The sequence below is a fragment of the Cynocephalus volans genome, chromosome 17 (assembly GCF_027409185.1).
Source record: "Cynocephalus volans isolate mCynVol1 chromosome 17, mCynVol1.pri, whole genome shotgun sequence".
In the NCBI taxonomy this organism is placed as follows: Eukaryota; Metazoa; Chordata; class Mammalia; order Dermoptera; family Cynocephalidae; genus Cynocephalus; species Cynocephalus volans.
The window spans coordinates 37,261,871-37,278,207 of NC_084476.1; the positions used below are offsets into that span (position 1 = coordinate 37,261,871).

Here is a 16,337-nt window from a genome sequence, read left to right on the forward strand (position 1 = left end):
AGCCCTTGGACTGCATTGGTTGTTCTCAACTCTGGCTGTGCCTTAGAATCAAACCAGGGAGCTTTCAAAACCTGCTGGTGTCCAGACCTCACCTTGGATGAGTGAAGAATCCCTAACGAACGGAAGCAGTGGGCATCAGGTTCCTTTGGAATCCCCAAGGTGATTCTAAGGTGCAGCCAGGGTTGGAAAACGCCAAGGTCCTTGTGACCTGAGCTCTCACACTGTAATTTTCTGAAAAATCCTCTTCTCTTCCAGCCCTTACCACAAGGCACATGCAAAATAGATGAGGAAATGGAGGGAGGGGCGGGGGGGGGGGGAGAGAGAGGAATTCCCAGCTCCATTTGACCAAGGTAACAGTTTGGAGAAGTAATGCTGGCACTGTCCCTTTAGCTGTTGTCATTCTCCCCTTTGGGATTAGAGAAATAGAAGCAGTGGGCAAAGGCAGGGTGCCCTAGGCATCTCATACACTGCTGCGGGGAGTGTAAATTACCACTGCCTTTCCTGAGAATGCAACGAAGGTCTTAAAAATGAGAATGCACTAGATCCAACAATTTGTTTTAGGAATTTGTGCTAGGAAATAATCACAGAAATTGTCAAATACAGAGCTACAAGAACAAAGTCATCACAATGGTGTTTATAACAGCGAACAATTAGAAACAGCCTAAAGGCCTAAAAGGGGACTAGTTTAATTATGGAACATCCATACAATGAAATACTATTTCAATTAGGAAGGATATTAGAAAAGAGTATTTAAAGTTCTAGAGAAAAGTTCCAGAGAACGTATCTAGATGATTGTTAAGGGAAAAAAACAAACAACATACAATGTACAGAATGATCCATTCATAATGTAATATATGTGCATATTTAGGCATGGAAAATAAACTTGAAAGTTAGTCTGCCAAATATTAGCAGGGTTTATCTCTGAGTCATGAGATAATATGTGATCTTTTTAAATTCCTTATTTTTCCCCCTAGGTTTATATAATGACTATGTATTACTTTTACTATCAAAAAGTTTTAATGTTATTGAAAGAATAAATCTTCTTCAAAGGCTGCTTACACCCCTTGGCCTGCCCCACCTCCTGGTGGAAATGGACGTCCCTGCTCTGGTAGCACAGAGGCTTGCTTGCACTGTGTTAGGACCCGCAAGACAAGCTCCCTAGCATTCAGGCCAGCTGCTGCACACCCATCTCTACTATGGGATGTGAATCCTCCAGGATGAGCACCGGGTCCCATGCAGCCCTCAGCCAACTCGCCACCCACTCAGAGAGCCTCAGTGGGAGCAGGCAGCCAGGAAATATGGGAGAAAGACCTCTGTAAGAGTGGCCTTAATGCAGAACAGGGCAGGCCACTTCAGAGACTTCAGCAGAAGTTCTCTTTTGGAGGAGGCTAGTCACAAAAGGTCTCCTAGTTGGGGACTTAAAAGTCTCCTGGAGGGATTTTTAAGCTGGGCCCCATTTGAGTCCCTCACTGATGGGAGGTGTGACTCTTAAAGAGGCCTAAGGAGGGCTGCTCCTTGTAAGCCAGACTCTAGCCAAGCTGCCCAAACCCAGGAAGGGGTTTCCTAACACCTGAAGACAGGGGTCGTGGTCACTTGAGAGATACTGGGGCCCTCAGAATAGCCCTCTGCTCTGTCCAATACTTTAAGTCACCCATGGTGGGCAATAAATATGGACTGAATTGGATTGAGTTAGGTTGGGTAGGGTTGGATTGGATTATGTTGGGTTGAGTTGCATTGAGTTATCATGGGAATGAGGAGTGGGCGGCCCTCATTAGATGACCTGGGCCCCACGTCTCCCTCATTAGATGTTACCCAGGAAGAGGTCTGGACCTTCTCCCATGTTCTGCTCTAACCCTAGACTTTTTCTCTCTCTAGTTAAGGTGGAGAAGCGGAAGGTGATCAGTCAGTGAACCTGGCTCCTCCCAGCACCTCCGAGACACCTTGGCTCCCCTAGGCTCTGAACTGACAGCAGCAGCTCAAGCCCACAATCTGGTGCTCTGATTTTGAAGCCTTATTTACTTAGCCATCCTCTTCAGTGGACATTAATATCTTAAATTGAGTCTTCTGTAAGATTGCCTCTATTTTACAACCCTCACCTACCCACCACTGCTAGTATACTGCTACATCCAATCCTATCATGAGGAAATTATGTGATACAGCACAGTACACTAAAGAACTCATGGCTTAATGAAGGATGCAAGGGTGACTTCCCTTACCAGACTTTAAAACATATTACGAAGCAGTAATCATCAAGACCATGTGGATTTAAACACACATACACACACACGCGCGCGCGCGCACACACACACGCACACACACACGTGCGCACGCACAATAAGTACAAGAAAGTGATCAGTACTACAGAGATTACAGAAATAAATTTATATCTTTAAATGAAAAAAATTTATAAGGCAATATACCATGTAACAATGATGGGCAATACAACAACGGAGCAATAGCTCACATTTTAATTAGTGCTTTGGGGAACCCTTGGTACCACTTCAGAAAAGAGCTGACTTTAGATTATCCCCTAATCTATGGTCCATTTTAAATGGATCCAGCTGTAGACACTAAAAGAAAACTGGCAAAGAGGCTCATATGTTCAGCTGGAAGAGAAAAGATAACTGCACAACTTTTGACAAAATAGAGGCTGTCAGGAGTAAGATGAGTGGGGACAAGTTAGGAAATAAATTGTTTATACAATTAATACAATTAAAAAGATAAAGAGCAAAGTGACTTTCGTGTAAATTCCAGCCTAACTGTTTATTAAATTATTAAGGAAGACTGTAAGACCTATAATGTTCCCTGATTACTCAGCCACAGTCACCCTACAGTTGGCAGAGCCATGGAAGAATCAGGATGACTTACACACACAGAGGGCATGGTAAGTGGGCACAGTAGGCCAAAGATTAGAAACACCCATTCATTCATTCCTTCTTTGATTCATTGACAAAGTTTGCTGAGTGCCCACTTTGTGCCCAGCCCTGGGCTAGGTTCTGGGATTCAGAGTTGGATGAAGCCCAGTCCCTGTCTCACGGAGCTTCCCATGTAGGAGGGGAGGCAGGTGAGTAATTAGCAGTCCCCAAGCTAAGATGCCCTGTGACTGAGAGACACCCAACGTGCCCAGGAAAGGAGGATGGCTTCCCAGGGCAGAATATTAAAGGAGGAATGGGAGGTCGCCTGGCAGACTAGGGTAAATGTTTTTCAAAATGGAACTGGTCTGTGCAAAGACACAGGTGAGAGACATTGTATGTCTCATTCAGAAACCTGCCAGTGGTTCAGTGTGAGTGGCTCAGTGTTAGTGGAGGGAGGAAAGGTCCTCTGGGCAAGGAGCATGACTCCATCCTAGGTATGGTGAAAACCCAGCGAGGGCAATTAAACTAGGGAGTGGCATGATTAAAGCTGTATCTAAGAAAGATCCATCTAAATATATGATAAGAACTATACAACTGGATCTGTCCCTTGGTGGGCAAGTCCATTTAGGGGAATATAGCCAAAGGAAATTAAAACACACACACACACACACACACACACACACACACACACACACACACACACACACACACACACACACACACACAGATCATCTATCTGAGGGTGTTCCCAGCAATACTGTTTACAATCATGGCAAAATGGCCAAAGTCCAGTGGCCAATTCTGGACAATTGTCTTTTGAGGCATGGAGACTGGAGGCCAATTATGCAAAATCTCAGGTGTGACTCTTACCCACTTCTCTCTTACTCAGGAAAGCACATCAAACTGTTAGGGAGCAAGAAGGACATTATTAGAGGAAAGTCCTGAACTGCTCTGATTCATTCATTTTCAATTAAATCAGGATTTCTCCAAAGAAGAAGTACAAATGGCCAAAGAAGCACTTGAAAAGATGCTCAATGTCATTAGTTATTAGAGAAATGAAAGTCAAACCACAATGAGATACCACTTCACACCCAATAAGAAGGCTATTTTTTTTAAAAAATGAAAATAACAAGTATTGGTGATGATGTGGAAAAATTAGAACCCTCATACGTTGCTGGTTAGAATGTAAAATGGTACAGCCACTGTGGGAAACAGTTTGGAGCTTCCTGAAAAACTTAAACATAGGATTATCATATGACCTTGCAATTCCACTCCTAGGTATAAATCCAAAAGAATTGAAAACAGGAACACAAACAGATACTTGTACATGAATGTTCATAAAAGCTCTATTCACAATAGCCAAAAGGTAGAAACAACCCAAATGCCCATCGACGGATGAATGGCAAAACAAAATGTGGCACATACATACAATGGAATATTATTCAGTCCTAAAAAGGAATGAAGTACTGATACCTCCTACAATGTGGGTGAACCTTGAAACTTTCTGCTAAGTGAAGGAAGCTAGACACAAGAGGCCACATATTGTACGAATCCATTTACATGAAATATCCAGACTAGGCAAGGCCATAGAAACTGAAGGCAGTTTTGTGGTTGTCAGGGTCTGGGGGGTTGGGGAGAAAGAGGGGTGACTGCTTAATGGATATGGCATTTTCTTTGGTGTGATAAAAATGTTTTGGAAGTTGATAGAGGTAGCGACTGGGTGATGAACTAAATGCCAATGAATTGTACACTTTAAAATAGTTAATGTTATGTGAGCTTCACCTCAATAAAAAGTAAGTCAGGATATCCAAATGGTCAGTAAACATATGAAAAAGTGATCAACTTAATAATCAAGAAAATGTAAATTAAGGCTATAACATGCACCCACTAGAAATGCTGAAATTAAGCCCAGTTATAAGATCAAGTGCTGGTGAGGATATGAAGAAATGGGGGCTCTCATTGCTTGGTGGCCGTGTATATCTGTTCAGCCATTTGGAAGACATGCTGGCGTTGTCTGCTCAGCTGGGGGGTATGCACACCCTGTGACTCAGCATTCCATTCCCAGGTAGAGACCCAACAGAAATCAGTGGACAGAAGCACCAAGAGACATGTGCAAGAACGTTCAGAGCCTCACTATTACATTAGCCAAGACTGGAAGCAACCCAAACATTGCGGGAGAAAAATGGATAAATGATATATGGTGTATTAACACAATGGGATATTACACAGCAATGGAAATGAACCATAGCCACATACAACAGCAGGAATAAATCTCAAAAACTTAATATTCAGTGAAGGAACCAGATACCAAAGGATATATCCTGTGTGTAAAAAGTTCACAATCAGGTAAAACAGAACATCAGAATTGGGGGCTACATACTTAGGTAGTAAAATTATTTTTAAAAGGCAAGGAATTGATGACTATAAAAGTCAAGGTGATGGTTACCTCTGAGAGGAGGGAGGGAAAGTCACAGTAAAGGGCACGAGGGGCCATGTGGGAGACACCCCACTGATGAGTGTCTCTTTAAACAGAATGGTGTAGGAGGATGGAGTTGGCTGTGCACAGGACAGGCTGGGTGTCAGACAAGAAGAGCTCCGGGAAAAATTGCATTACAATTGTCTGTGACCCTGTCTTTCTGCCTGTGAATGGAGAGCCCTTAGGCATATTTGTGCCCAAATTCTTTCTGTAGCTAGTCAGCATGAGGGCTGGCACAGAGTCAGTGTTCGGTATATATCTGTTGAACTAAACTACATGGAATACTTAAACCTAAACTAGATCAATGTTTTTTTGTTTCCCAATATTTTAAACTACAAAGACTACAGACATGAGTGAATCCTGCCTGCCTGTCTTATAGAAGGGGAAACTGAGGCTCAGAATGAGAAAAGTGACTCATCTAAGTTCACAGAGAAAGTAATGAAACCCAGGTTTCTCAATGCTTGAAATTTTGTTTTTTGCCTTTTTTTTTTTTCTTGGATACCAGGAATCTTACAAAGACCCACTTTTCAACAGATCCGTTATCTGCAAATTGCCATAGACCAGTGTTCCACCCCTGCCTGAGGAGCCTTGCCCTGGGCCTACAATGGCATTCAGGGATGGTAGGGACAGGAGAGCTGGAGGCCTGGAGGTGCAGGTGGGCTTGGCTTTCCAGCTGGATCTTATGATCCGTTTGCACAGAGAAACAGAGCACTATAAAGCCGGCAGCTTTTGAGTGGCAAGCTGTGTGTCCTCTCCATACCAGGCAACTAAGAACTCCATCAGGAAGCCCCAGCAGATCTGGAGCCTACATGCTCTACGAAGATGCATTCTTTTGTTTTTATAAATAGCTTTACTGAGGTATATAGTTTACATTCCATAAAATTCACCCATTTTAAGTGTACAGTTAGATGAGTTTTAGTCAATTTATATAGTGATGCAAACACCACCACAATCCAGTTCTAGAACACTCCCCCAAAAGCTCCCTCATGCCCATTTGCAGTCAACCCCTTCTTCTATCCCTGGACCAGGCAGCTGCTGATCTGTTTCCTGTCTCTGTAGTTTTGTCTTTTTAGTAACTTTGTATAAATGGATTCTTACAATATATAGTTTTTAATGTCTGGCTTCTTTCATTTAGCTCAATGGTTTTAAGGATTATCCCTGTTGTAGCATGTATCTGTACTTCATTCCTTTTTTTTGCTGAGTAGTATTCTGTTGAATGGACATATCACATTTTGTTTATCTATTCACCAGCTGATGAATCAGTCTGTTTCCATTTTTGGCCATTAGGAATAATGCTGCTATGAACATTCACATATGAGTTTTTAGGTGAACATATGCTTTTCTTTCACTTGAGTAGATACCTAGAGGTGGAATCACGGGGTTGTAGGGTAAGTATATATTTAACTTTTTAAGAAACTGGCAAACTGTTGGGAAAATGCATTCTAAGCTCCTAACAACCCACTTACACACACCACCCTGCTTGAGTGTATAGCACAGAGGTTAAGAAAACACATTCTGGAGTCAGACCCTCTGGGCCCAACTTGTACTTCTGCCACTAAAGACTACATGTCCTTGGACAAATGACTTTGATTTTGTGCCTTAGTTTCCTCATTTGTAAAAGGGAGTAATAAATGAGGTTGTTGTGAAGATTTGAGTGAGTTAACTCACACAAAGCACTTAGAACACGTCTGGCTCATAGGAGCATTAGTACTACAAAGTCTCAGGATTTTTTTTATACCCAGTTGAGCAGATGCCCCATGGGAGAAACAGTGCCAGTCTTAGAGTCCACAGATGTGAGAGGGCTGTCATAAATCTATCCTATTACAACTGTGTGGCCTTGAGCAAATTGCATGCTGTCTCTGAGCCTCCTCTGCAAGATACAGCCCAGCTTACTTCCCAGCACTGCTGGGTGGTGGATCCAGTGACTCGGTATAGGGTAAGTGCTTTGTAGACTGCACAATGCCACACAGACACAATGGACTCATGTTACAATTGTCGCACACCAATGATGGGGTTTATTGGAGACTGTGGGGCCCCCAACACCCTCTCCATCCATGAAGCTCCTACAACTTAATACTTGGATGGCTAAGAGTAAGGACTTTGGAGTCAGACTACCTGGTTCAAACCCTACTCCAGCCACTTAAAAGGCTTGTGACTTTGGACCTCAGTTTCCTCATCTGAAAAAACAGAGATAATAACAGTCCTCAATCCCACCTCTTGCAGTGATTCTGAGGACTGGATGAATGAAATAAGAACATGTTCACACCTCCACCTGAACATAGAAAGTGTTTCATAAGTATCAGCCACATTAAATCGCATGCAAAACTTGGTTTGCAGGAGGATAGTTCACATTTCTAGGGATTCTCTTCAGATTCCTAAAGGAGTACTGAATGCCCATCAGTTGCAAATGGCTCTCCCTGGGCCCTTCTTGGCTTCTGAGGGGTTCCTGGTCCTCCCTTTTCATGTTATGGATGGGAACAGGACTTCCTCTGTGTTAGAAACAACAGCACTGACCTGACATCAAGGGATCCAGGCTACAAACACTGGAGGAGAAAGAAACACCAGGTTTCTTTCCCTGGACCACTCTTCCCTTTGGGAAGTGGGAGTTGCAGCAACGTTCACATAAGACCATGGAACCCGAAGCTGCTCTCTGCTGCTGAGTCAGCAGTGCCCTATGTCATATGCAAAATTGCAATGTTAGGACATGGGCCATGGTGCCAAGAAGCTAAAACTATGCTCCAGCTGCCCTTTTATCTGCAAGAAATGCCAGGCTGGACACTCTGGCAGGAAAAGCTGTCATCACATTTGGGTCTTGCTCCCAAGGAGATGATGGTCTGGGCTGTCCCAGGCTTCTTTGGGCACACAGTTTCCCAAGGCCACCCACTCAATCCCCAGTTTCTTTCAGGGGACCAGAAGTCGTTCCCCAGTTTTCCCACTCCCTTATTTCATTGAAGCTGTGTACTAATCCCCTAAATCCAAAAGGGGTCAGAAACTACTATGTGGAAAGCATAGTTCTCCTACAAACTGCTTAAGGAAAGGGCTGGGCAAGGATAGGAGCCTAGAGGCCTGTGTTCAAGTTCTGACTTTTGGACCTGCCACTTCCTAAGCTTCTCTTAAACTTGGTGTTCTCTTCCGTAAAAATGCCTGCATTGCTTTCCAATACATAGCTATTGCAGGGATCAAGCAGTCATTTCTATCACTTATTTTGTGCTTAGTATGTGCCAGGAGCATGGAGAGCACATTATTTTGAATCTCTAATTTTCAAAGCATCCTTAGGAGGTAAGGAGGTCTAATTATTCTCCTTTTTCAGATGAGGAAACTGGGGCACAGAGAGGTGAATCTGTTACCGAAGGTCATCTAGCAGAGCCACAATTCAAACCCTGGCAGCCTGACCTTAACGGAGACCCATTTTAACTCAGGCCCCACTATTCATCCAACCACTTTTGAGTCCTGGTGGGGAAACTGAGGCCCTGGGAACAGAAGGGACTAGATCCCTCCGCTTCCAGCCCATAGCTCTTCCAATCACCCATGCAGCCACTGCCCACCATAGATGTGATACTCCCAGGTATCTCAGAGCTAAGTTGAGCGTCAGAGAGATTCAGTTCCGTTATTTCTTGCGCGGCAGAGGTGCCAGGTGTCCCTGCTGGTGATCGTGCTTCCGCACATGTGTATGGAGAGGGCACCAGAACTGCCCTTAGGATGAGCCAGCTAGCGCGCACGACCTGAGCGCGGGCGCTGGGTGCGCTGAGGATAACTGTCGCTGTTGGCGCTGTCACTGTGCTTCCAAAGTCCCTCTCTGCTTAAGACTGGAGAGGCCGCGCCCAACTCAGACACCTCAGGTGCCCAGACAAGGCTCCACCCGCCCGGGCAGCCCAGGACCCGCATTCGCGGTTAGAAGCCCTGCGCTGCCCTGAGGAAGATGCCGGCAGGGCAGCCAGTGCGCACGGAGTGGCAAGGACTCCCTTTTATGTCCAGGAATGAGGCGCGCACCGCAGCCGCGCCCGCCGCCAAAACCAACTTCCCCAAGGCGGGCAGGCAGTCGGTGCCACCCTCAGGCCGGGTCACTTACCTGCCGCGGCGCGGGTCCGGGTGACAGCGAGGAGGAGCGTGGAGACCGAGAGCAGCCACAGCAGGCGCCAGCACCGCCCGTACCTTCTGCAAAAAGTGGCCAAGGGACAGAAGTTGAGGCGGGCGGGAGGGTCGGAGCGGCCCGGGTGCTGGGAAGAGGGTCCTACCTTGGCTCCATCTCACGGGTCCGTGGAGCCCCCGAAGGCGCGCGGCGAGCCGAGCAGAGCGGCCGAGCTCCGCGGGGGACGAGGGGACGCAGAGCGCTGGCCGCGGCGCTCGCCCTTCCTGCGGGGAACAAAGGCTGAGCGCGGCGGCGGCGGCGGGCAGGATCCCGGCTCCCGGCCTGCGCCCTGAGTCACCCGCGCTCTGAAACCCGACTCCGCCGCCGCGCCCTGCGCTCCCCGGCGCTCTGCGCTCCACCTCGGGCAGCGGCGGCGCACTCACGGCCCCAGGATCCTGGCCGCGCCGGCGGCCTCTCCACGCCCCTTTCCCCCCTCGACGGACGCGCGCTCCCCCGCCGCTGCCTCCACCCCGGGCGGCCTTATGTAACCTTCGAGGAAAGTCCCGCGCTCGCGCTGCTCTGGGCAAGCTGGACTCCGCTCCCTCCCGTCCTCAATTCTGTCCTCGTTGGGGATGCGCTCTCCCTTCACAGGCCACCCTGATGGAATCCTCTCCACCCCAACGGAGGCCAGAATCCCTGCGATTTTCTCACATGAGGAAAACTAGGCTCAGAGAGATGGAGCTAAGGTCCCAAGGTCATGCAGCTGGACTGAGCTCCTGGCTGCCGTACCCCACCCACTTGAGTGCCTAGCAGTGGCCCCCATACGTATAACTAAATGCAACAAAGAGAGTCCTGATAACTTTTTAACCGTGTCTGGTATTCCAGGGCTTTCCTCTATACCTTGCCTGCCTCCCTCACCAGAATGCAGGCTGCAGGAGGGCAAGAGTTTATCCGTCTTTTGTTCTCTGCCTAAAACAGTTCATGGAGTAGGAGATGCCAATAAACGTTGGATGAATGAAGAAACACAGTCTTGGGTGAAAGCCACACCAAAACCTATGATGAGATGTGGGAGACATGAACCAATCTCAGTTCCAAAAGCCCTCAGTTGGAGAGAAAGGGTGCGGAGCAGACTATCCCACCTGTACAGAGCTTAGCACAGTGCACACTGGGTAAACCCTCAATGGTGGCTCTTTATTATTAAGATTACCACCAGGCACAATAGGGTGAGATCTTTGGGTGAAAAGAGGTACCACTAAAGTTGGCTGAGACCCAGACAGTTCTGAAGCCAGGCAGATGCCAGGCGCCTGTCTTCCTGACCTACAGAGTAGCCACAGTGGGCCATGGCTCCATACTTTGTTCCTGGGTTTCACCAGAGGACTGGTCACTACCTGCCAAGTGATAACATCGTTTGAGTTAGCCCTGCAGAGGAGATGACACGTGAACAGAGATGGCAGCTAACATTTACCAGATGTGGATTATGTCATAGGTTTCTGTGCTAAATGCTTTACCTGTTATCTTATTTAATCCCCATGAACACCCTAGAAAGGTGGTACTGTAAAGATCCACATTTCATAGATGAGGAAGCTGAGGTTAAAAACAGGCCCAAGGCTAGTTTGTGACAGTTGCCAACACTCATGCTGTTCACCATTCAGCCATACTGCCTGCCAGTAAACAAGAGAATTAGGCCCACTGCCTACCCCCAAGACCAAAATTGAACTGGAGACAGGGGCCATTCAAGCATGATAGGGTTAATGCCAGCACAGGCAGTGAGGGCTCAGAGGACGGACCACTAGCCTGGGGATCAGGAGCCTGGGTTCCAGTCCAGTTTGGGCCCTGGCTGCAGAGTGAAGTTAGACGAATTCTGTCCTCAGTCTGATTTTGTATTTCTCCATTTTTGTAATGGATGCAATGATCCTGATCTAGATGGTGGCTGTGAGTCTCTCGGTGAAATAACTTGCACACTACAAGTGCTCTGTCCATTGTAAAGTGCTATACAGATGTGAGGGCTCATCAGAAAAGGAAGAAATCATCATGGCTGGAGAAGGCAGGAGAGGCCTCAAGGTGGGAGTGAGGTTTGAGCCAGGCTCTGGGATCTGCTGAGGGCTTGGGGGGGAAATAGGAGGGAGAAGAAGGCTCTGTTCAAAAGGACGCACACCCAAGTCATAAATGGATAAGAACCTACTCAGGCCAGAGGGGACCACTGGTCAAGGTGATGCTGGAGTGCTGAGACCTTCAATGGCAGGCCAATTGAAGGCAGTGTAAAACCACTGCTGTTCCCTGAGCATTTTAAAATCCCAGAACATTTATTATGAACATAGCCCTAAGGAACCTGACCCAGCCTTTTCCCACCTGTCCCCATTTTATTGATGAAAAAACTGAGGCCCACAGAGGGCATGTAATTTACCAAGTCATCTACCCAGTGAGTGACAGATTGCCAAATAGGGAGATTCACTAGAGAAGGAGGAAATGGGCAAGGTCTTTAAACGTTGTGGAGCTTATGTAGAGTCAGAAGATCCTTATATGGTAGTAAGTTTTCTGTCACTGGAGGAGACAGACCCCTTAGCAAACAGGAAACAGCAGAGATGGTGGGAATTATGAGCTTGGGCTCTGAGGTCACACTGCCTGGATTGAATCCTGGCTCTGTTACTTACAATCTATATGAAACATGGGTGAATCTGTACAATGGGGATGAGAAAGCTTCCTTCTTCCTAGGTTGTTGGGAAGATTCAAGGTGTTACTGAAATATAAAGCATTTATCAGAATGCTTGGCTCAGGGCAATGCTCATTGCACATTAGCTTCTATTATGGATAGTGGTCATGTTCTTCTTATCAGGGCTGCAGCCCGGGGAGGAGGGCAGCTGGCAAGAGAGAGGCAGGACCCTTGACGAATCAGCAGCCAAACACTCACTAAGCTGGGATAGCCTCACATGGAGCTAGCACACAAGGCAAAGTACATTCTATCAAAACTGTCCACTTTAGGCTTTTCTCTTCATCTGTTCACATTCTCTGTGAATGTGAATTCTCTTCCACTTGCAGCTATTCTTGGGTGGGCATAACCTCATTTTATTATGGCCACTAACCACAGGGAATTTGCTTTCTCAGTTCTATATTTCTCTATTGCTTGTAAAGTACCACATCAACTGGGAATATAATTGACTTTCTTAGAACTATATTTCTATATTGCTTAGAAAAAGCCACATCAACTATGACTATATAGTAGTTCTAGAGTTATGTTTGACAGTTAAAACCAGAGATTGTGAACTGGTAGTCATGGGCTCAATTTGAACCACAGACATGTTTTGTTTAGTCGGCTGGGTCAACTTCCAGATTAAATTAGTTAGCGTTATTTGCTAATTAGGAAATTGCACATTAAAATCCAGATTTCTTGCATCATTTAAAAAATTTGGAAAACCTGGCAACATGTGGCCTGTATTCCCTGTGCCAACAATTGATTGGCATTAAGTAGAGACTTCTGCCTTCAGTTAAGGCAATACTCTCCAATTTGCCATAGTCCCCACCACCCCTTATTGCCCCCAACACTAAGGCTAAGAATCAACTGCATTTATCATTGCACTTGACTCTGCCTTTGCTTTTAAGAAAGGAGAAAGTGGAATAGATTGAGTGCTCATGGTCCTGCTAAAAATGGGTAAACACGGTGGTTTCCAGGATTTCAGGGGGTGAGGGAGGGAAGATGGGAGGGATGAATAGGGGGAACTCAGGATTTTGAGGGCAGCAAAACGATTCTGTATGATTCTGTAACGGTGAATACATGACGTTACGCTTTAGGCAAAACGCATAGAACTGTGTAATATGCACGGGGAACCCCAATACAAAACTAAGTTAATAATAATAGATTGATATGGATTCTTAATTGTAACAAGTGTACCACACTAATGTAACATGTCAATAAAAGGAGAAACTGTATATATGGGTGGTGGAGAGTATGGGAATGATCCGTACTTTCTGCTCAATTTCTCTCTAAAACTAAAACTGCTATTAAAAATAAAGAAAAAAATCTTTTTTTAAAAAATGAGTAAACAAAATATAGACAGAAAAGGCCATGTTTAAAGAAAGATAGAGAAGAACGTATTAATATACAAATAATGTGTGTCTGCATTGAAAAAAATGAAAACTCAGATGCCATTATGAAACGAACTTGGCCTGCCTCAGTTATGTATGTTACTTGAAGGATGAAGGCACTTTACTTGGTGGGGTTGATTGTGGTCCAACGTATTGGTTCAAGATACATATGCGCAAAGCAACAGATTCCTTTACTATTCTTGCAGGGAAGTTCTATGTGCATATTTCATATTTTGTGGGTTTTGTGTGAGTATCTGATAATGCCCAATTCCCTGGAATCTAAAGATGAAAGTCGCCAAAGCACATTTCTCCCCTACAGATGGCTGGAAATAGATGCATGTTACTATTGCTGATTTTGTACCTATTTCAACTGGGAAGCCAGACCATGTTCATAGGTTAGAAGGGCTCTCATTTGGGCCTGTAGGAAGGAACTGTGAACTCAGGATGATGGAGGATAGGGAAGGTCTCAGGTCTGGGAGCTGAAGGCAAATGGCCCCAGCTGTGGTGTGGGAGGAATGGGGCAGGAAGCCAGGCAAGGCATTTCACCTCCTGCCAGACAGTGTTTTGAGGGCTTAAGCGATTTCCTTCCATTCAATGTGAAGTTGTAGAAATAGCCAAGAGGAAGCTTCGTGTCATACCCAAACTGGTCTAAATTGTTTACCCAGTTCAGTGCAATCTATGAGATCAGAACATGTGGAGACTGTGAATCTTATGTCCCAGCTCTTCCAGGACGCAGCTAAATTAGTAGGATATGCCATTTTCCTGTAATCCATCCTAATGTCCCAGAAATTCAGTATCCGAAAGCATTTTTCAGACTGTCTTAAGCATCTAGAAGGGGCACAAAAATCTGTAAGAAGCATCACAAACTTTGGTTGGGAAGAAGTTACCAAGAATATAGTGCACATCATTCTGAACCTCAGTGGTTTGGTTTGCTTTTTATGTGTAAGAATATTTATTGCAGTTTGTTTGAAGTAGTAAAAAACAAACAAACAAAATAAACCTAGAAACAACCTGAATTTCTGAAACTAGGAGACTGCTGAATAAATAATGTATCCATTCTAAACACTAGCATATAAATTGTTATAAGTTATATGTAAATTGAAACTCGATTTTCTCAGTGCATGAGGTCAATACCTCCCTTGTGGAGTTGTAGTGAGAAAGTTCACTGGAGGGACCCAAAACTTGCATCATCATCTGATTTCATAAGTGGAAAAAGCAGAATAGACTTAACTAGCTGACCTGAAAATAATTTACTAGAATATCAAAGAAGTCAGCTTGGGTAATCAAGAGAAAATGATGACAGTTTAATCCCACAACTTGCTTCCAAGGAAGACCCTTTTGTTCTGATGAGCACCTTGATGTGTTTGGATATGCAAAGGGGGACCACGAGCTGAGAAGAGCTGGTGTGTTCAGTGAAATAGAGAATGATGGATTTGAAAATCTGACAATTCAAAGGGAAAGGAGAAGATGGAAAAGGAGGGAGAGTGTATCAGACACCTGTTATGTACGACCATCAATACCCTGTCCATATTTACCTCTGCTTTTATCATTTGTGTGCATGGAGGCTGTCTTCACCTCTACTTGGGATCTTTCTCTGGCTGCTGGAGCCTGCTATTCCCACAAGCACAGCAGACTAGGAGTCATGGGGAACTAATGCTGACCCCCTCTGCAAGCAGCTCTCAACCAATGACTGGCAGGAGCTGGTGGATAAAAACCTCTGCACCCTAGCTGGTTGGTGGGAACACCCAGGCATGGGCTCTACACTGTCGCCCAGATTTCCCTCAGGGGTACTGTGTACTCAGTCTGTGTTGCTGCCTTGTTTCTCCACCATCCTTTCAGTGTTTCTGAGAAAACCAACCAAATGAACTACTCAATGGAATCCTTGCTGCAGTAGGTTGAATGGCCCCCCAAAGTCACATTGGAGCTTAACCTCCACTGTCACTGTTAAGAGGGTGGGAAGTCCTATTACTGTAGTTGAAAGGTGGGGCCTTCAAGAGATGATTAGATTGTAAGACCATGCTGTAGTGAATGGATTCATAATGGTTGTCAGGGGCATGGTTCTGAGGGCTTTAAAAGGAGAGTTTGTGAGAGTCTCTCTCCCTCTCTGCTCTGCCATTCTTGCAATGTGACACCCTGCGTTGCTGTGGAATCACCTCACTAGATGTGTTCCCTGAACTGTGGACTTCCCAGATCCAAAACTGTAAGTAATAGATTTTTTCTTACAAAGTACCCAGTTCCAAATATTTTGTTATAAGCAACAAAAACAGACTAATACATTTGCCTAGGTTATTTCTGAGGGAATCCAAGTTAAGGCAGCCACTTTGGATTCTTTTAGTCTCACCTGTCTCCAAGGTCTTTTGCCACTTGTTCTAGACCCAGTCCCCTTGGTGGTAACCAGCTATACCTGGACTCTCACCATCTTCAAGCAGGTGCAGCTCACAGCCCCTTGACTCATGTCCACATTGAGCACCTCTCACTTTGGCCCCAGGGCTTCCCTGTTGATGCTAAAGTATGACACCCTCATAGTCTGCTCAGCGTCCACCAGTGAGCAGCCTGGAAATGCAGTGCAAATAACACCTTGTGGGGAAATTGTTAGCCAATGGAAGTCAGCAAATACATTTTTCTCCCTTCCTCTTCAGATGCCCTGTCCCAAGAAAGTAATTTATAGGCATCTCGGAAGATGGCCGCACAATACTGAGTAATCAGCCACATCTAATGCCTTTTCCTGGCTCTTTCTTCTTCCCCGCCTCACTCCCCTTTTCTTCACATCTGTCCCCCAGGGTTGTACTCCCTAACACAATAGAGGCGCATAAGCCTTTGCCCCCAGTGTAAGCCAGGATGAGACAGGTGGTGGAGT

The 16,337-nt window shown here is 45.6% G+C and overlaps 1 protein-coding gene across 1 annotated transcript in view; it reads right to left on the bottom strand.

Annotated features, from left to right (window-relative positions):
• Window positions 1-9,768, bottom strand: part of COL15A1 (collagen type XV alpha 1 chain) — a 105,127-nt gene extending 95,359 nt beyond the window's left edge. The window contains exons 1-2 of the mRNA XM_063081849.1: window positions 9,567-9,768; window positions 9,401-9,486 (exon numbers count right to left, since the gene is read on the bottom strand). Of these exons, the coding sequence (XP_062937919.1) occupies window positions 9,401-9,486; window positions 9,567-9,577 (97 nt within the window). The 5' untranslated portion in view covers window positions 9,578-9,768. The remainder of the gene's footprint in view (window positions 1-9,400; window positions 9,487-9,566) is intronic.
• Between the last annotated feature and the right edge of the window lie 6,569 nt (window positions 9,769-16,337).